Source organism: Heloderma suspectum, chromosome 1 (assembly GCF_057233095.1).
Source record: "Heloderma suspectum isolate Gila_16-S chromosome 1, 16-S_ref, whole genome shotgun sequence".
NCBI lineage: Eukaryota > Metazoa > Chordata > Lepidosauria > Squamata > Helodermatidae > Heloderma > Heloderma suspectum.
In genome coordinates, this window is record NC_139458.1 from 79,279,243 (window position 1) to 79,292,242 (window position 13,000).

The following is a 13,000-nucleotide window of genomic DNA, read 5'->3' on the forward strand; positions in this document are numbered from 1 at the left end:
CGGAAGTCTCGCTCCAAAGGCGATCAGACACGGGCTAAAGCTGTATCTTCAGCCTATCACGTGGCGGTGAAGGCAGCAAAAAAGGAATGTTATGCTGCCTCTATCACGTCTGCAGAGTGCTGTCCCAGGAGGCTGTTCCAAGTGGTCCAGAGCCTGGTTGGTCCAGTTGCTCCGGAACCGCTGGAGCATTCTAAGGCCTCCTGTGAGGCCTTGGCAAGGCAATTTGCAGATAAAATTGATCGGATTAGGAGTGTTATTCCATGCGCTGTGGATACAGTTAGTGAGCAGGAGATGGTCTGTGGCACACCGGTTTTGTGGGATCGGTTCCAGCTTCTTCCTTCTGATGAAGTGGCAAGGTGCTTTCATCTGTAAGGCCGACCACCTGCTTACTTGATCCTTGCCCATCTTGGCTCTTTATGAAGTGCAGAGAGAGGCTGGGTGAAGGGATCAAGGCAGTGGTGAACACCTCCCTTGAGGAGGGAGTGATGCCATCAGCCCTCAAGGAGGCAGTGATAAGACCACCTTTAAAAAAGCCCTCCTTGGATCCCCAAGTTCTGAACGACTTTCACCCAGTCTCGAATCTGCCTTCTTTGGGCAAGGTGATTGAGCAGGTGGTGGCGATGCAATTGAAGGCACACTTGGAAGAAGCCGATTATCTAGATCCATTTCAGTTGGGCTTCAGGCCTGGGCATGGGACAGAAATGGCCTTGGTCGCCTTGGTGGATGAAATGAGGAGGGTTCTGGATAGGGGTGAATGCTCCTTCCTTGTTCTCCTCGACCTCTCAGCGGCTTTTGATACCGTTGACCACAGTATCCTCCTGACCGCCTGGAGGGGTTGGGCACTGGAGACACCGTATTGCAGTGGTTCCGGTCCTTCCTCTCTGGCAGGTACCAGAGGGTAGCACTGGGAGAGGAGGTTTCGGATCTGTGGCTGCTCACTTGTGGGGTGCCACAGGGTTCCATCCTCTCCCCGATGCTATTTAACATCTATGTGAAGCCGCTGGGGGCTATCATCAGGAGGTTTGGGGTATGGTGTCATCAGTATGCGGATGACACGCAGCTCTACTTCTTGTTCAAATCTTCACCAAGGTTGGCCATAGAGTCCCTGTCCAAATGTCTGGAGACGGTGAATGGCTGGATGGGGAGGAATAAGCTGAAGCTGAACCCTGACAAGACCGAGGTACTTTTGATGGGAGACAAGAGGAGGTTGGGGGATGTTGACCTGGTATTGAATGGGGTACGGTTACCCTTGAAAGACCAGGTCCGCAGCTTGGGGGTCATCTTAGACTCCCAGCTGTCCATGGAGGCTCAGGTGTCAGCTGTGAGCCAGACAGCGCTGTGCCAACTCCATCTGATACGGTGGCTGCGCCCCCACCTTCCCGACCATCTGCTCCCATCGGTAGTACATGCCCTGGTCTCCTCTCGTTTAGACTACTGTAATGTGCTCTACGTGGGGTTACCCTTGAAGACGGTTCGGAAGCTGCAGCTGGTACAGATCGCGGCGGCTCACCTGATTAAAGGCAGCCGCCGGCGAGATCACATCACTCCAGTGCTGAAGGAGCTGCACTGGCTACCAGTTGTTTTCCGGGCCAAATTCAAGGTGTAGGTTTTGACCTTTAAAACCCTATATGGTTCTGGCCCAGCCTATCTCAAGGAGTGCCTCCAGCAACACCAGATAGGCCGCTCAACAAGATCAGCCTCAGATGGCCTTCTTTCTGCTTCATCAGCCAGGACAGGAAGGCTGGTGAGGGAGAGGGCCTTCTCTGTGGTGGCCCCCGCTATGTGGGACTTCCTCCCTAGGGAACTCCGTCATGCCCCCTCTTTAATGAGCTTCCGCCATGCATTAAAAACATGGTTGTTCAGGCAGGCATTTGGGGTGGGCTAGGGTAATTTTAGAAATGTGATGTTTTTAATGTATAATTTTATTGTGTAAACTGTTTTTATTGTTGTACATCGCCCAGAGTGGCTGGGTGACCGGCCAGATGGGCGATTAATAAATTAAATAAATAAATAAAATATTATGTAAGATCATTATGTTCATGATAAATGAAGGGAAAAAAAGGAAAACTGAAATATATTGCACTCACTTGCTCACCAGCTTGGGATTCCCCAATGATAAAACGATCCCCAGGTCCATCAGCAGCTGTAAGATAATACAACAGCAAAATCATTGTAACTGTAGATAAAGCAGACATTAATAATATTTTTACTACTATTCTTGACTTCATAATTACTCTCCTTAAATATGTATGAAATAATGTGATTTTTTTGTGTAAAAATTTGGATTTGACAATTTTCATAAAATACAACATAATTAGACAATGTAACATAGTACACCAAAATATTATTCAAATACACCATTTGTTTTGGTTTATGTAAAAGGTTTCAGCACCTCATTCCAAATCCTCTTGCAAGATTTCTTAGTACAGACATTCCTCACAGGTTTTGCTTACTAGGGTTTTACCATCATGAGTTTTGTAGATTTAACAAAACACAGAGAATTTCTTGTGTTCCAGAAATGCTAATAATGCCAAAAATAATCCTTTTTAGGACTGACCTATCATTTATGCTATGGCCTCTTCACGTGTGTCTGGGAGAAAAACAAACAAACAATGGGGATCAGAAGGCACTCTTGAACGGCCTGGGATGTGGTGAGGGGACTGCAGTGGGAGAGCAGAATTAGTGAAAACTAGGTGCAAGCTACCTCTACCTGATAGTCATCAATTCCTTCCTCACAATTCAGCCCCCTGGTGCCACATCCCAGTCCTTTCCTGGGGGTGCACTGACCCTTCAGAAGGGTTTTTTTTTGGGGGGTGCAACACACTGCAGTGCGGAGGCCTCTTGTGTGAACAGCTTTCTGTTCACACAAAATCTGGATACTATTTCTATATTTAAAGCAGCCTAGCTTACAAAAATAGAATCATAGAATAGTAGGGTTGGAAGGGGCCGACAAGGCCATCGAGTCCAACCCCCTGCTCAATGCAGGAATCCGGTAGACATGCACAGACTGTATTGGTAGTATAATGGTTAATCCACCAGTGATAAGGTAACATTCCTGCTATGTGCACTTATTTATTATTTATTTGTTACAATTACATCTTGCCTTTCCTCAAGACAGCCCAAGGCAGTGTACATGATCTCCATTTTATCCTCACAAGAACCCTGTGAGGTAGATTAGGCTGAGACTCAGTGAGCTTCACGGCTAAGTGGGGACTAGAACCCGGGTCTCGTGAGCCCCAGTCCAACACTTTAACCTCTGCACCACACTGGCTCTTAGGTCCTGGTGATTATACAGCACCTATTACATCATAGGCTAAAACAATGTTAAACAGTAGTAAGCATGACTACACAGCAATAAATTCAATTTTTATTTCTCTTGGAAACCTAGACTAGAATCATTAACTGGGAAGTGATGGATTTTGCTACTATATATTTGTCTTCCATTAAATGAACTGCAGTAAGGACAAAAAAAAAGTTTATGAAAGGCTGGTGTCACAAGTCTGAGTGTTCTTAAGGTTTTCAAGAATCATGGCCAGTTTTATGGCTAAAACATGAATCTCACATAATATATCAAATCTGCGCCTTTACGCATAGTATGAAAGGAAGCCATAATGGAAACTTTCAGAAGCCTTCAACGTTTCCTTGTGTCTAAAAGAAGAACAAGTATGTGTTTCACAGAAGTGTATAGATATATCTATATTCAGTGTGTGGTGGTCTCTCTCTTCTATTGCAGTGCGCTTCTCAGGGCATCTGTACTGGAAGATGGTTTCAACTCTGGCTTTACATTTAAATTTTTCTGAAATGCCTGAAACTGCATAGTACAAAAAGAAACAGCGGATTTGTGGTCCTGCTTTTGTTACTAGGCTCTGGAAAGAACTCCAGAGGCTGTGCCCTGCTCTGCATAGGATGAACCAGACAACAACTGAGATAAAACTTTTTCAGTGTATACTGGTACAAGTTATTCCTCTCCTTTCAGTGCTTTCTACACTGAAATAGCATGGAACCCTAAGAAGGCTTGCCTAAAGTAGTCTGGCAAATCAGCACACTAGAGAGAAACCACTCTCTAATGGTTCTAGCAAACATATCTGACAGCATTTGTCAGAATCATTTTTGCTTTGACATACTTATGCTTAGTGCCAAGAAATCAAACATTATAATAGCAGAAGGACTGTAATACTAAGAAATTAAAATTAAAACCAATTTATTTATAATATCCTACACACATCAATATAACTGATAGAAAATGAAAAAAATAGACATGACCTATCTTCATATATTTCAGCCAAGCATAGATATGCATTTACTACAGAATAGTAGGAGTAGGATATGTGCCCCCACCTTGGATGCTAATTCATAAATCCCTCAAAGGACAAATGAATGGAATAAAACTTGCAAATCTCAAATAAGAGTACTTTTAAAGAGTTATAAAAAACGAATATTGAAAGGCCATTTTGGTTACATTTGTGAATAGCTTGAATCAATTTTATCAAGACAAGAACTAATGTGCCCTTTGGGCACCACTGGACCTGCTATTCCATACAGCATTTCTAAACAACTGTAAAAATATCACTTCACAGTCAAAATCACTGGCATTTACCTCTGACAGCATAGCCATCTTTTACTGAAGCTGGGAAGGGTGGTAGGTTGTCTTTTGCATAAACATCTTGGGCAAGGACTCTGCCCATCCCATCTAATATATATATATATATATATATATATATATGAATATGAAAGGAGGAGAGAATGAAAGAGAGAATGAAACCTTGTTAGCAAACTCAGACTACAGAAGATTTCAAAAGATTAACTTCATATGTACATGATACTTCTCATAAAAGCAGTCAAAATCAGGAAGCGATTGGACGAATTCAGTCTAGAACAAAGGTAAAAGATGTGGTTCAGACAGACAGCAATTTGCATTAAGATTAACATGGGAACATTGAACTAAATGTTACAACGTTGAGAGTAAGGTCAGTTAACAGAAGAGCAAATACACTGTCCTCTTGTTTTTTTTATTATGTGTTTGTCCCACTCTCCCTTCAAGGAGCTCATGGTGGTGTAGAAGCCTCCCTTCTCTATATTTTATCCTCACAACACTATGAATTGTGATAGGCTGAGAGATACCTAAAAAGCCATTTTTCAAAACTTCAAACCTTAAAAAAAACCACTTACAAACTCCTGTCCTCTTTTTCTTGTTCTACTACTAAACCTTTATATCTTGTATCATGTTGTAAGGCCCCAGGCCTGAACCAAGCTATTAGTAGTTTTAGAGGGGCTTACATGCTCTCTGACTTTGGTTCAGTTGGCAGGCTGTTTTCCCTAGCAGGCCTCTTGATTTACCAGGATGAGTCAAAGGTCGATAGTGCGGCCTCAGTGCATTCCATACTAACAAGCTGGGGTGTCCTATCAAGATGTGCCTGGGAAGTGAGGCTTATTTGCCTTAAAGCTGCAGGTGTCTGTACTGGGAAAGTTCCCTTCTGGACAAGCACTGTTAGTCTATGCTGGGAATGAACACTAATTAACATTTGCTGTTGTCATGCTGTCCCGCTACTAACATGTATGATATAAAACCCATTTTACCCCATGGCTCTGGGTTCAGAGAAGCTGTCTGATCCAACCATTGGGTACGCCTATGTGCTGACTGTATGCAATAAAGTATCTCCTTGTAAGTAAACCTGGATCTAATTTATCACTATCTTGGCACCTCTAAATTAAGAGTTTGAAGCCAACTGCAGGGGCAATACACATGTCTTCCACTGAAACCTCTTATCTTATTTATATGCCCACCTAATTTGGATGAACTCAGGGTAAAGCAATGAATAATCCCATTATAAATACAAGAAAACAACGAAGGACTAAATAATATTAAAATCACAATACTGCTGGACAGGCAACTTAAAAACACACACAGAAAAAATGAGTAAAATTCTTATTTGTAATGTTTTCAAAAATTCAGCAAGTTTGTGCTCAGAAAATCTTCCCTGAGCAGTAAGTTTTATCATACTGGAGCGATCACCAAAAAGATTTGCTACACACTTTCACAGACCTTACATAATGCAGTGAAAGGATCTCAAACAGCCCCTCTCTACAGATGTTAAAAAGGGCACTGATGTAAAACAAGAGGGATATAACTCCAACCTTTCTAATAGAGACACTTTGCTTAGTTGTAGCACTCTTTTCCCCCATTTGTACACTGGGTAGAATCCAACTAAAGTCCTTCTTAGAGTAGACCCACTGAAATGAATGGGACTTAAATTAGTCATCATTAATTTAAGTTCCATTAATTTCAATGGGTCTACTCTAAGTAGGACTTTAGTTGGATTCTACCCATTGGATGATGTGGAGGGAGGAGGCAAGTGAGAGTGCACATTTTTGTGTGATGCACCGAGAAAGAAAGTAATAATTTTACTTGTACAATCTGTACAATCTGATTGTACAGATTGTAACAATCTGTGGCCCAGATTATCTTCTTCTGGGCCAAAGATTCTTCTACAAGTAGAAAAAGATGGGTAGAGTTTGGGTGAAATTATAATTCTCATGGACACTTTCCTTCCATGTCTTCCCCATTCTTCCATTTTCTATTTCCCTATTAGAAGCCACACTAAGAATGCCTGGGCCAGTTATGTTGTCTCTGCAGAAAACTACAACTGACTTTGTTCTAGGATTCTCCCTTCTTCTCCACCTTCACAGTAGCAGCAGAGAAGAGGGTGATAGGGAAAGGTGGCACCCTATATGCCTCAGTGAGTGGGCTGCTACTGCTAGGGATGGGAAAACCAGCGATTTTCAAGCTTGCCAAAATTCTCCGATATGCACTTTGAAGCATGTTTTATTGCTCCTGTTTTTGTTTTTGACCTGTTTTTCAGCTCGTTTTAATGGGGAGGTGTGCATTTTGAATGGGAAAAGTGAGCATTTCTGTGCATATTTTTCAAATTGACTAAAGCATGAAAATGTGCATTTTTTGGGAAAAATTTACATTTTAAAGTGCATGTTAGAAAAATACTGCTTTTTAAATGTGATCACAAATTCAGGAATTTGAAAACAAGCACTCCTACTCGTGTTTGGGGTTGCAAATGGGACATGATTGCACAACTTGTGAACAGAATTGAAATTCTCGTACATCCCTAGCCACTGCATGATATAAGAAGATTAATCTAGTAAACAAGCCCAGTTATGTTTTCCCAGTCTCTTGCTTCTATTTTCATCTACCATCCTCATCCAGGTGTACCCTCTGGGCAGGATCCAATGCTATCACAGTGCTAGTGATGTTGTGCTAGTGTAAACCAACTCTAGCGCAATGTCAGCAGCACTAGGGATGGCGGAGAATTTCTCCCCGAATCTTCGGGGGGCCGAGCGCCAACGCATTCGGCCCCACGAAATCAGCGGTGAAACTCTCCGCCCCCTGCCCCCCCCCCGGGATGGGACTTACTGTAGCCGAATGTCCCTCCTGGCGGCGGGTCCCAGCGGCGGTTCAGCGGGCTTTCGGCGGGGGCGGGGGCGGCAGCCGGTCTTTTGACTGGCTGCCGCCGCCGCCATTACAGCTGAAGTAAAAAACAACAACCCCGTGATAGGCTACGTAACGATTAACATAGCCTATCACGGCTAGATCTCCAAAGTCAGCCGTGATAGGCTATGTAAATCGTTACGTAGCCTATCACGGGTGACTTTGAAAAAAAAAAAAAGCACATACGCAAATGGCGGCCCCCATGGGGCGCCGCCATTTGCGTTCCTTATTTGGTCCCGGTAGTCTACATAAAGATTTACGTAGACTACAGAGTAAATTGTTACGTAGCCTATCACGGGTGACTTTGAAAAAAAAAAAAAGCGCGTACGCAAATGGCGGCCCCCATGGGGCGCCGCCATTTGTGTTCCTTATTTGGTCCCGGTAGTCTACATAAAGATTTACGTAGACTACAGAGTAAATCGTTACGTAGCCTATCACGGGTGACTTTGAAAAAAAAAAAGCGCGTACGCAAATGGCGGCCCCCATAGGCCGCCGCCATTTGCGTACGCGCTTTTTTTTTTCAAAGTCACCCGTGATAGGCTACGTAACGATTTACATAGCCTATCACGTCTGACTTTGGAAATCTAGCCGTGATAGGCTACGTTAATCGTTACGTAGCCTATCACAGGTTTTTTGTGTGTTTTTTTTACACTTTCGCGGCCGGGGAGACGGGGCGCTTCTCCCCGGCCTGAATTTTGGCCGGGCGAGGCGGGACGGCTCCCCCCCCCTCACCTGAACTTCGGGGGGAGAAGCGAAGTGCCTCCCCCCCACTGCGAAGCACCCCTGCGAAAAGGTAAGTGACTTTCGTACATCCCTAAGCAGCACTTGCTAGGCAAAGGGGAAAAGCAGAGGTCTTCTCACAATTTTTGGCACTGTGTTTTGCCACTGACGTCTGGTGACAAATCACCACTTTTCCCCGTTGCCCAGCAAGCACTCCTTACATTGCACTAGCACTGATTTATGCTAGCACCGTGGCAGCATTGGATTTGTTGTTGTTCAGTTGTTAAGTCGTGTCCAACTCTTCGTGACCCCATGCACCAGAGCACACCAGGCCTTCTTGTCCTCCGCTCTTTCCCGGAGTGTGCTCAAATTCATATTCATTGCATCGGTGATGCTATCTAGCCATCTCATCCTCTGCCATCCCCGTCTCCTTTTGCCTTCAATCTTTCCCAGCGTCAGGGTCTTTTCCAGGGAGTTTTCTCTTCGCATTAGGTGGCCAAAATATTTGAGCTTCAGCTTCAGTATCTGTCCTTCCAATGAGCACTCAGGGTTGATTTCCTTTAGGATGGACTGATGTGACCTCCTTGCAGTCCAGGGGACTCGTAAGAGTCTTCTCCAGCACCGCAGTTCGAAAGCATCAATTCTTCGGCGCTCAGCCTTCCTTACAGTCCAGCTCTCACAGCCATACGTTGCTACTGGGAAAACCATAGCTTTGATTATACGAATCTTTGTTGGCAAGGTGATGTCTCTGCTTCTTACTAAGCTGTCTGGGTTTGCCATAGCTTTGTTCCCAAGGAGCAAGCGTCTCTTAATTTCATGGCTACAGTCACCGTCTGTGGTGATCTTGGAGCCCAAGAAAATAACATCTGTCACTACTTCCATTTCTTCCCCTTCTATATGCCAGGAAGTGATGGGGCCAGATGCCATGATCTTCGTTTTTTTAATGCTGAGTTGCAAACCAGCTTTTGCACTCTCCTCTTTCACCCTCAACAAGAGGCTCTTTAGATCCTCTTCGCTTTCTGCCATTAGGGTGGTATCGTCTGCGTATCTGAGGTTGTTGATAATTCTCCCGGCAATCTTAATTCCAACCTGTGATTCATCCAGCCCGGCATTTCTCATGATGTACTCTGCATATAGGTTAAATAAGCAGGGCGACAATATGCAGCCTTGTCGTACTCCTTTCCCGATTTTGAACCAATCGGTTGTTCCATGTCTGGTTCTTACTGTTGCTTCTTGACCCTCGTACAGGTTTCTCTGGCAACAGGTAAGGTGGTCTGGTACGCCCATCTCTTTAAGAATTTGCCACAGTTTGTTGTGATCCACACAATCAAAGGCTTTAGCGTAGTCAATGAAGCAGTTGTTTTCAGTCGTTCAGTCGTGTCCGACTCTTCGTGACCCCATGGACCATAGCACGCCAGGCCTTCCTCTCCTGTGCTCTCTCCCGGAGCGTGCTCAAGTTCATATTCATTGCATTGGCGATGCTATCTAGCCATCTCATCCTCTGCCGTCCCCTTCTCTTTTTGCCTTCAGTCTTTCCCAGCATCAGTGTCTTTTCCAGAGAGTTTTGTGCTTGTGCTACTCCACATTAGTGCTAATGCGCACTTGCACAAATCCACATTTGTTAATGTGAATTAGTGCTAATGCGCACTTCTGCTAATGCTCTAATCCACATTAGCACTAATGTGAATTAGTGCAAATCCCCCCCAAAACTGAAAAACCGGTCTGCAAGTCCATGGAATCTGTGTGACTCAGAAAAAGCCAGTGCACTGCAGAATCTGCAGGTCGGATTCATAGAAATCCAAACTCATTTGAATCCGTTGTGGATTTCTCCAACATCTGTATTTGCAAGGAACAGATGGTGGCTATGTATGACTTGGCTCATGATGATATTGGGACAGCACAGTCCCAGAGCACTGACACAACTTTCAGACTTGTGTCTTTATGACATGCATCTGGTGACTGCTGCTAGAGATTCAGGTGTAAGAGACTGAACAATGAATCAGGAATCCCACCGGTCAAACTGCACCTCTGCTGGAATTCACATTATCTCAGATTCAGTACCCTCATACACAATAGTAACACATCCACCCCAACCAAAGTGTTGTAAGGATTACAGAGATAACGCATGTGAAACACACCGAACTCTCTAAAGAGCTATGTATAACGTAAAAAGAAACTAAATGAAAATCAAACAGTCTTCCCCTTTCTTCCTCTCTAGATGCCTGGGGTGATATAAAATACCTCGATAATTTATTATTTCTGTTCCAAGCACTGGGGTCATCTCCAGCACTGTGATGAAGGCTTTGTCCATAGACGTTAATGGAAATGGAGACATACGGTGTCTTCTTGCTACCTTTGTAATGTCTACGGCACTATGACCTGCAAAAGAGGAATATGAAAATTAGAAAAAAAATCTGTTATTTTTTCAGAAAGATAATATACAGGTTCTTTTTCCCTAGTAACAATTGTTTGCCAACAATACAGCAAACAAACTCTCTAACGCATCATGTTGTGGAATGCAAACACCAGGTCTGCTGATTACAAACATATTGCACTAAAGAAAAAATGTAGAAACAAATGGGAATAAAGCATGTAGTCAGCAGAACTTAAAATTTTAAGCAGTGTTAAAATCACTACTCTACTGAAAAATCCACTGGTTTTATTGATCACCATAGATCATTTATTGATTTATAAGGTAAATGAGACCAAACATCTGTATTGCATGTCTCATAAAAGATATTTTACAAAGCAGAGTGATATCTCCAAGAGCTGGCCTGAAACTCTGAAGATTCCCAAAGCTCTCCCATGCTCAAATACAATGAAATGCCATATCCCCAAAGTGCCAGTATTTGGATGACATTAAAATGTGCAGTTCCATTTCAAGGACAATTTAGTCCCAGCCATTTAATATATAATTTTTTTTAAAAAAAAGCTACAGCTGGTTGAAGAAAGCATTGTTGCTATTTTGAGATTGTCATTTTGAATCACCACCACCTCATGATTCCCTACACACGTAATGAACATTAACTTGTCATTATTTCAAATTTCTGACAGTGCTGGATGTGAATTGCTTGCACTTAACATTAGATCTAACATACGCATTATTTATCTTTTGAATCACAACCATTATTATAAGCTTAATCAAGGCCGGAGTAAAAAAGCCCTAATCATCTCTGCCCCCCACCCCGTGCATATAAATTGCTTCAATTTTAGGCTTACTTCTTGACTGAGTGAACAAATCTGAGATTCAAGTGAATATATGGCTGTTAAAATCAACTATTGAGTAAACCAAATCTTATATTATGACAATGGGCTGAATCCAGATATGCTTCCTATGAATGGAAGGGTTCCTTCTGTTCATGAAGGGAACTGTAATCCAGCAGAGGCTTCTCACTGGAGGAAGCGAGTGGGGCAGTGATTTTTGCTGATTCCTTCTTCTCCCTGCAGCTTCCCATGCAACCTTCCATGCTGTTTGAGAGGGTCCCCCAACCCTCTGGAGCAGCTTTTTAGGGGGCACAGGAGGTGGAAGAAGGAATCAATGAATGTTGCCATCCTGCCCCGTTCCGCCAGTACCGGTGGAACTCCACAGAGTGCTGGTTTGGATCCAGCCTAGTATGTTTAACATAGTTTATTTTACTAGCTAGCACTCTTCATACTTTTCTACACTGATTACCACTCATATGGTATGCAACCCAAGGGACTTCAATGGATGCTCAGTTCTCTTAAGGTTAAACACTACCATCATTATTCATTTACTTTGTCATCAGGAACAAAACAGCCAATGAAACCCAAATGAAGGAGAATGCAAACACCATTATGGGCATCTATAGAGCAATGAACCAAGAACTTTTTCAGGACTTTTCTCACAGTATGGGTAGGAGTAAGCAACAGAACTGGAGTCTGAATTTTGCTACTAGACACAAATTCTCTCTTCTCCAAGGCTCAGCCTCAGCCTAAAACACTTCCTTTTTCAACCATTTGAGGTACAAAGAAAAAGAAAGAAAGGTACCACCAACAGAGAATTTCTTTAGTAAAATGCGTTGAATCCAGACTTCGTGCTCCACAAACAAAAGGGCTCCTAATGTTTGTAGAGGGAACCAGGATCTAGTGGAGGCTTTCCACTAGAGGAAAGGGGGAGGGTGGCAATTTTATCTGATTCCCTCTTCCCCCTGCAGTCCTCAGGGCCAGCTCTCATGCTGTTCTGAAGGGTCCTGTAACTCTCCAGAACAGCATGGGAGAGTTTCAGGACCCATGGGGGCTGCAGAGAGAAGAGGGAGTTGGAGAAAATTGCCTCTCTGTCCCCGTTCTCCAACACCAGTGACACTCCATTAAGCATAAATCTGGATAAAACCCAATGAGTCTGTGTGTGACATCCAGACTGTAGACAGTGGCAACAGTGATTGTGAAGCACCGCTTCAAGATGGCTTTGTAGATAGAGTCAAGTGGTCTATAAATTGAATAAATAAATAATTATTTTGCCAATTTTGATTTAAGAAAATTAATTAGATTTGGAAACCCCCCACCACCACCCAAGGATACAAGTGTCTAACACTTCCTTAATGCCCATACATCCACACATTTGATGAGTTATGGAGGACATTGTTTATTAAAAAGTTTTGATGGCTGACTGTGATTTACTTTGAGGCATAACACTCACTTGAATAAAAAAGGGGAGAAATCAAATGGTATAACAAGACCAAAGTCTGTATTTATTTGGCTTCCCCCATGTGTGTGGTTGAAAACTTAGGAATTTAGACTCCCCAAATAGTATGTGTTAACTGA

General features: G+C 43.3%; 1 protein-coding gene across 22 annotated transcripts in view; it reads right to left on the minus strand.

Moving 5' to 3' along the window:
- GPHN (gephyrin) overlaps positions 1-13,000 on the minus strand; it is a 483,693-nt gene that overhangs the window by 50,193 nt on the left and 420,500 nt on the right. For all 22 annotated transcript variants that reach the window (XM_084848962.1, XM_084848936.1, XM_084848902.1 and 19 more), the window contains 3 exons: positions 10,460-10,597; positions 4,598-4,690; positions 2,088-2,143 (listed from right to left, as the gene is read on the minus strand). In XM_084848962.1, coding sequence (XP_084705088.1) covers positions 2,088-2,143; positions 4,598-4,690; positions 10,460-10,597 — 287 coding nt within the window. The remainder of the gene's footprint in view (positions 1-2,087; positions 2,144-4,597; positions 4,691-10,459; positions 10,598-13,000) is intronic.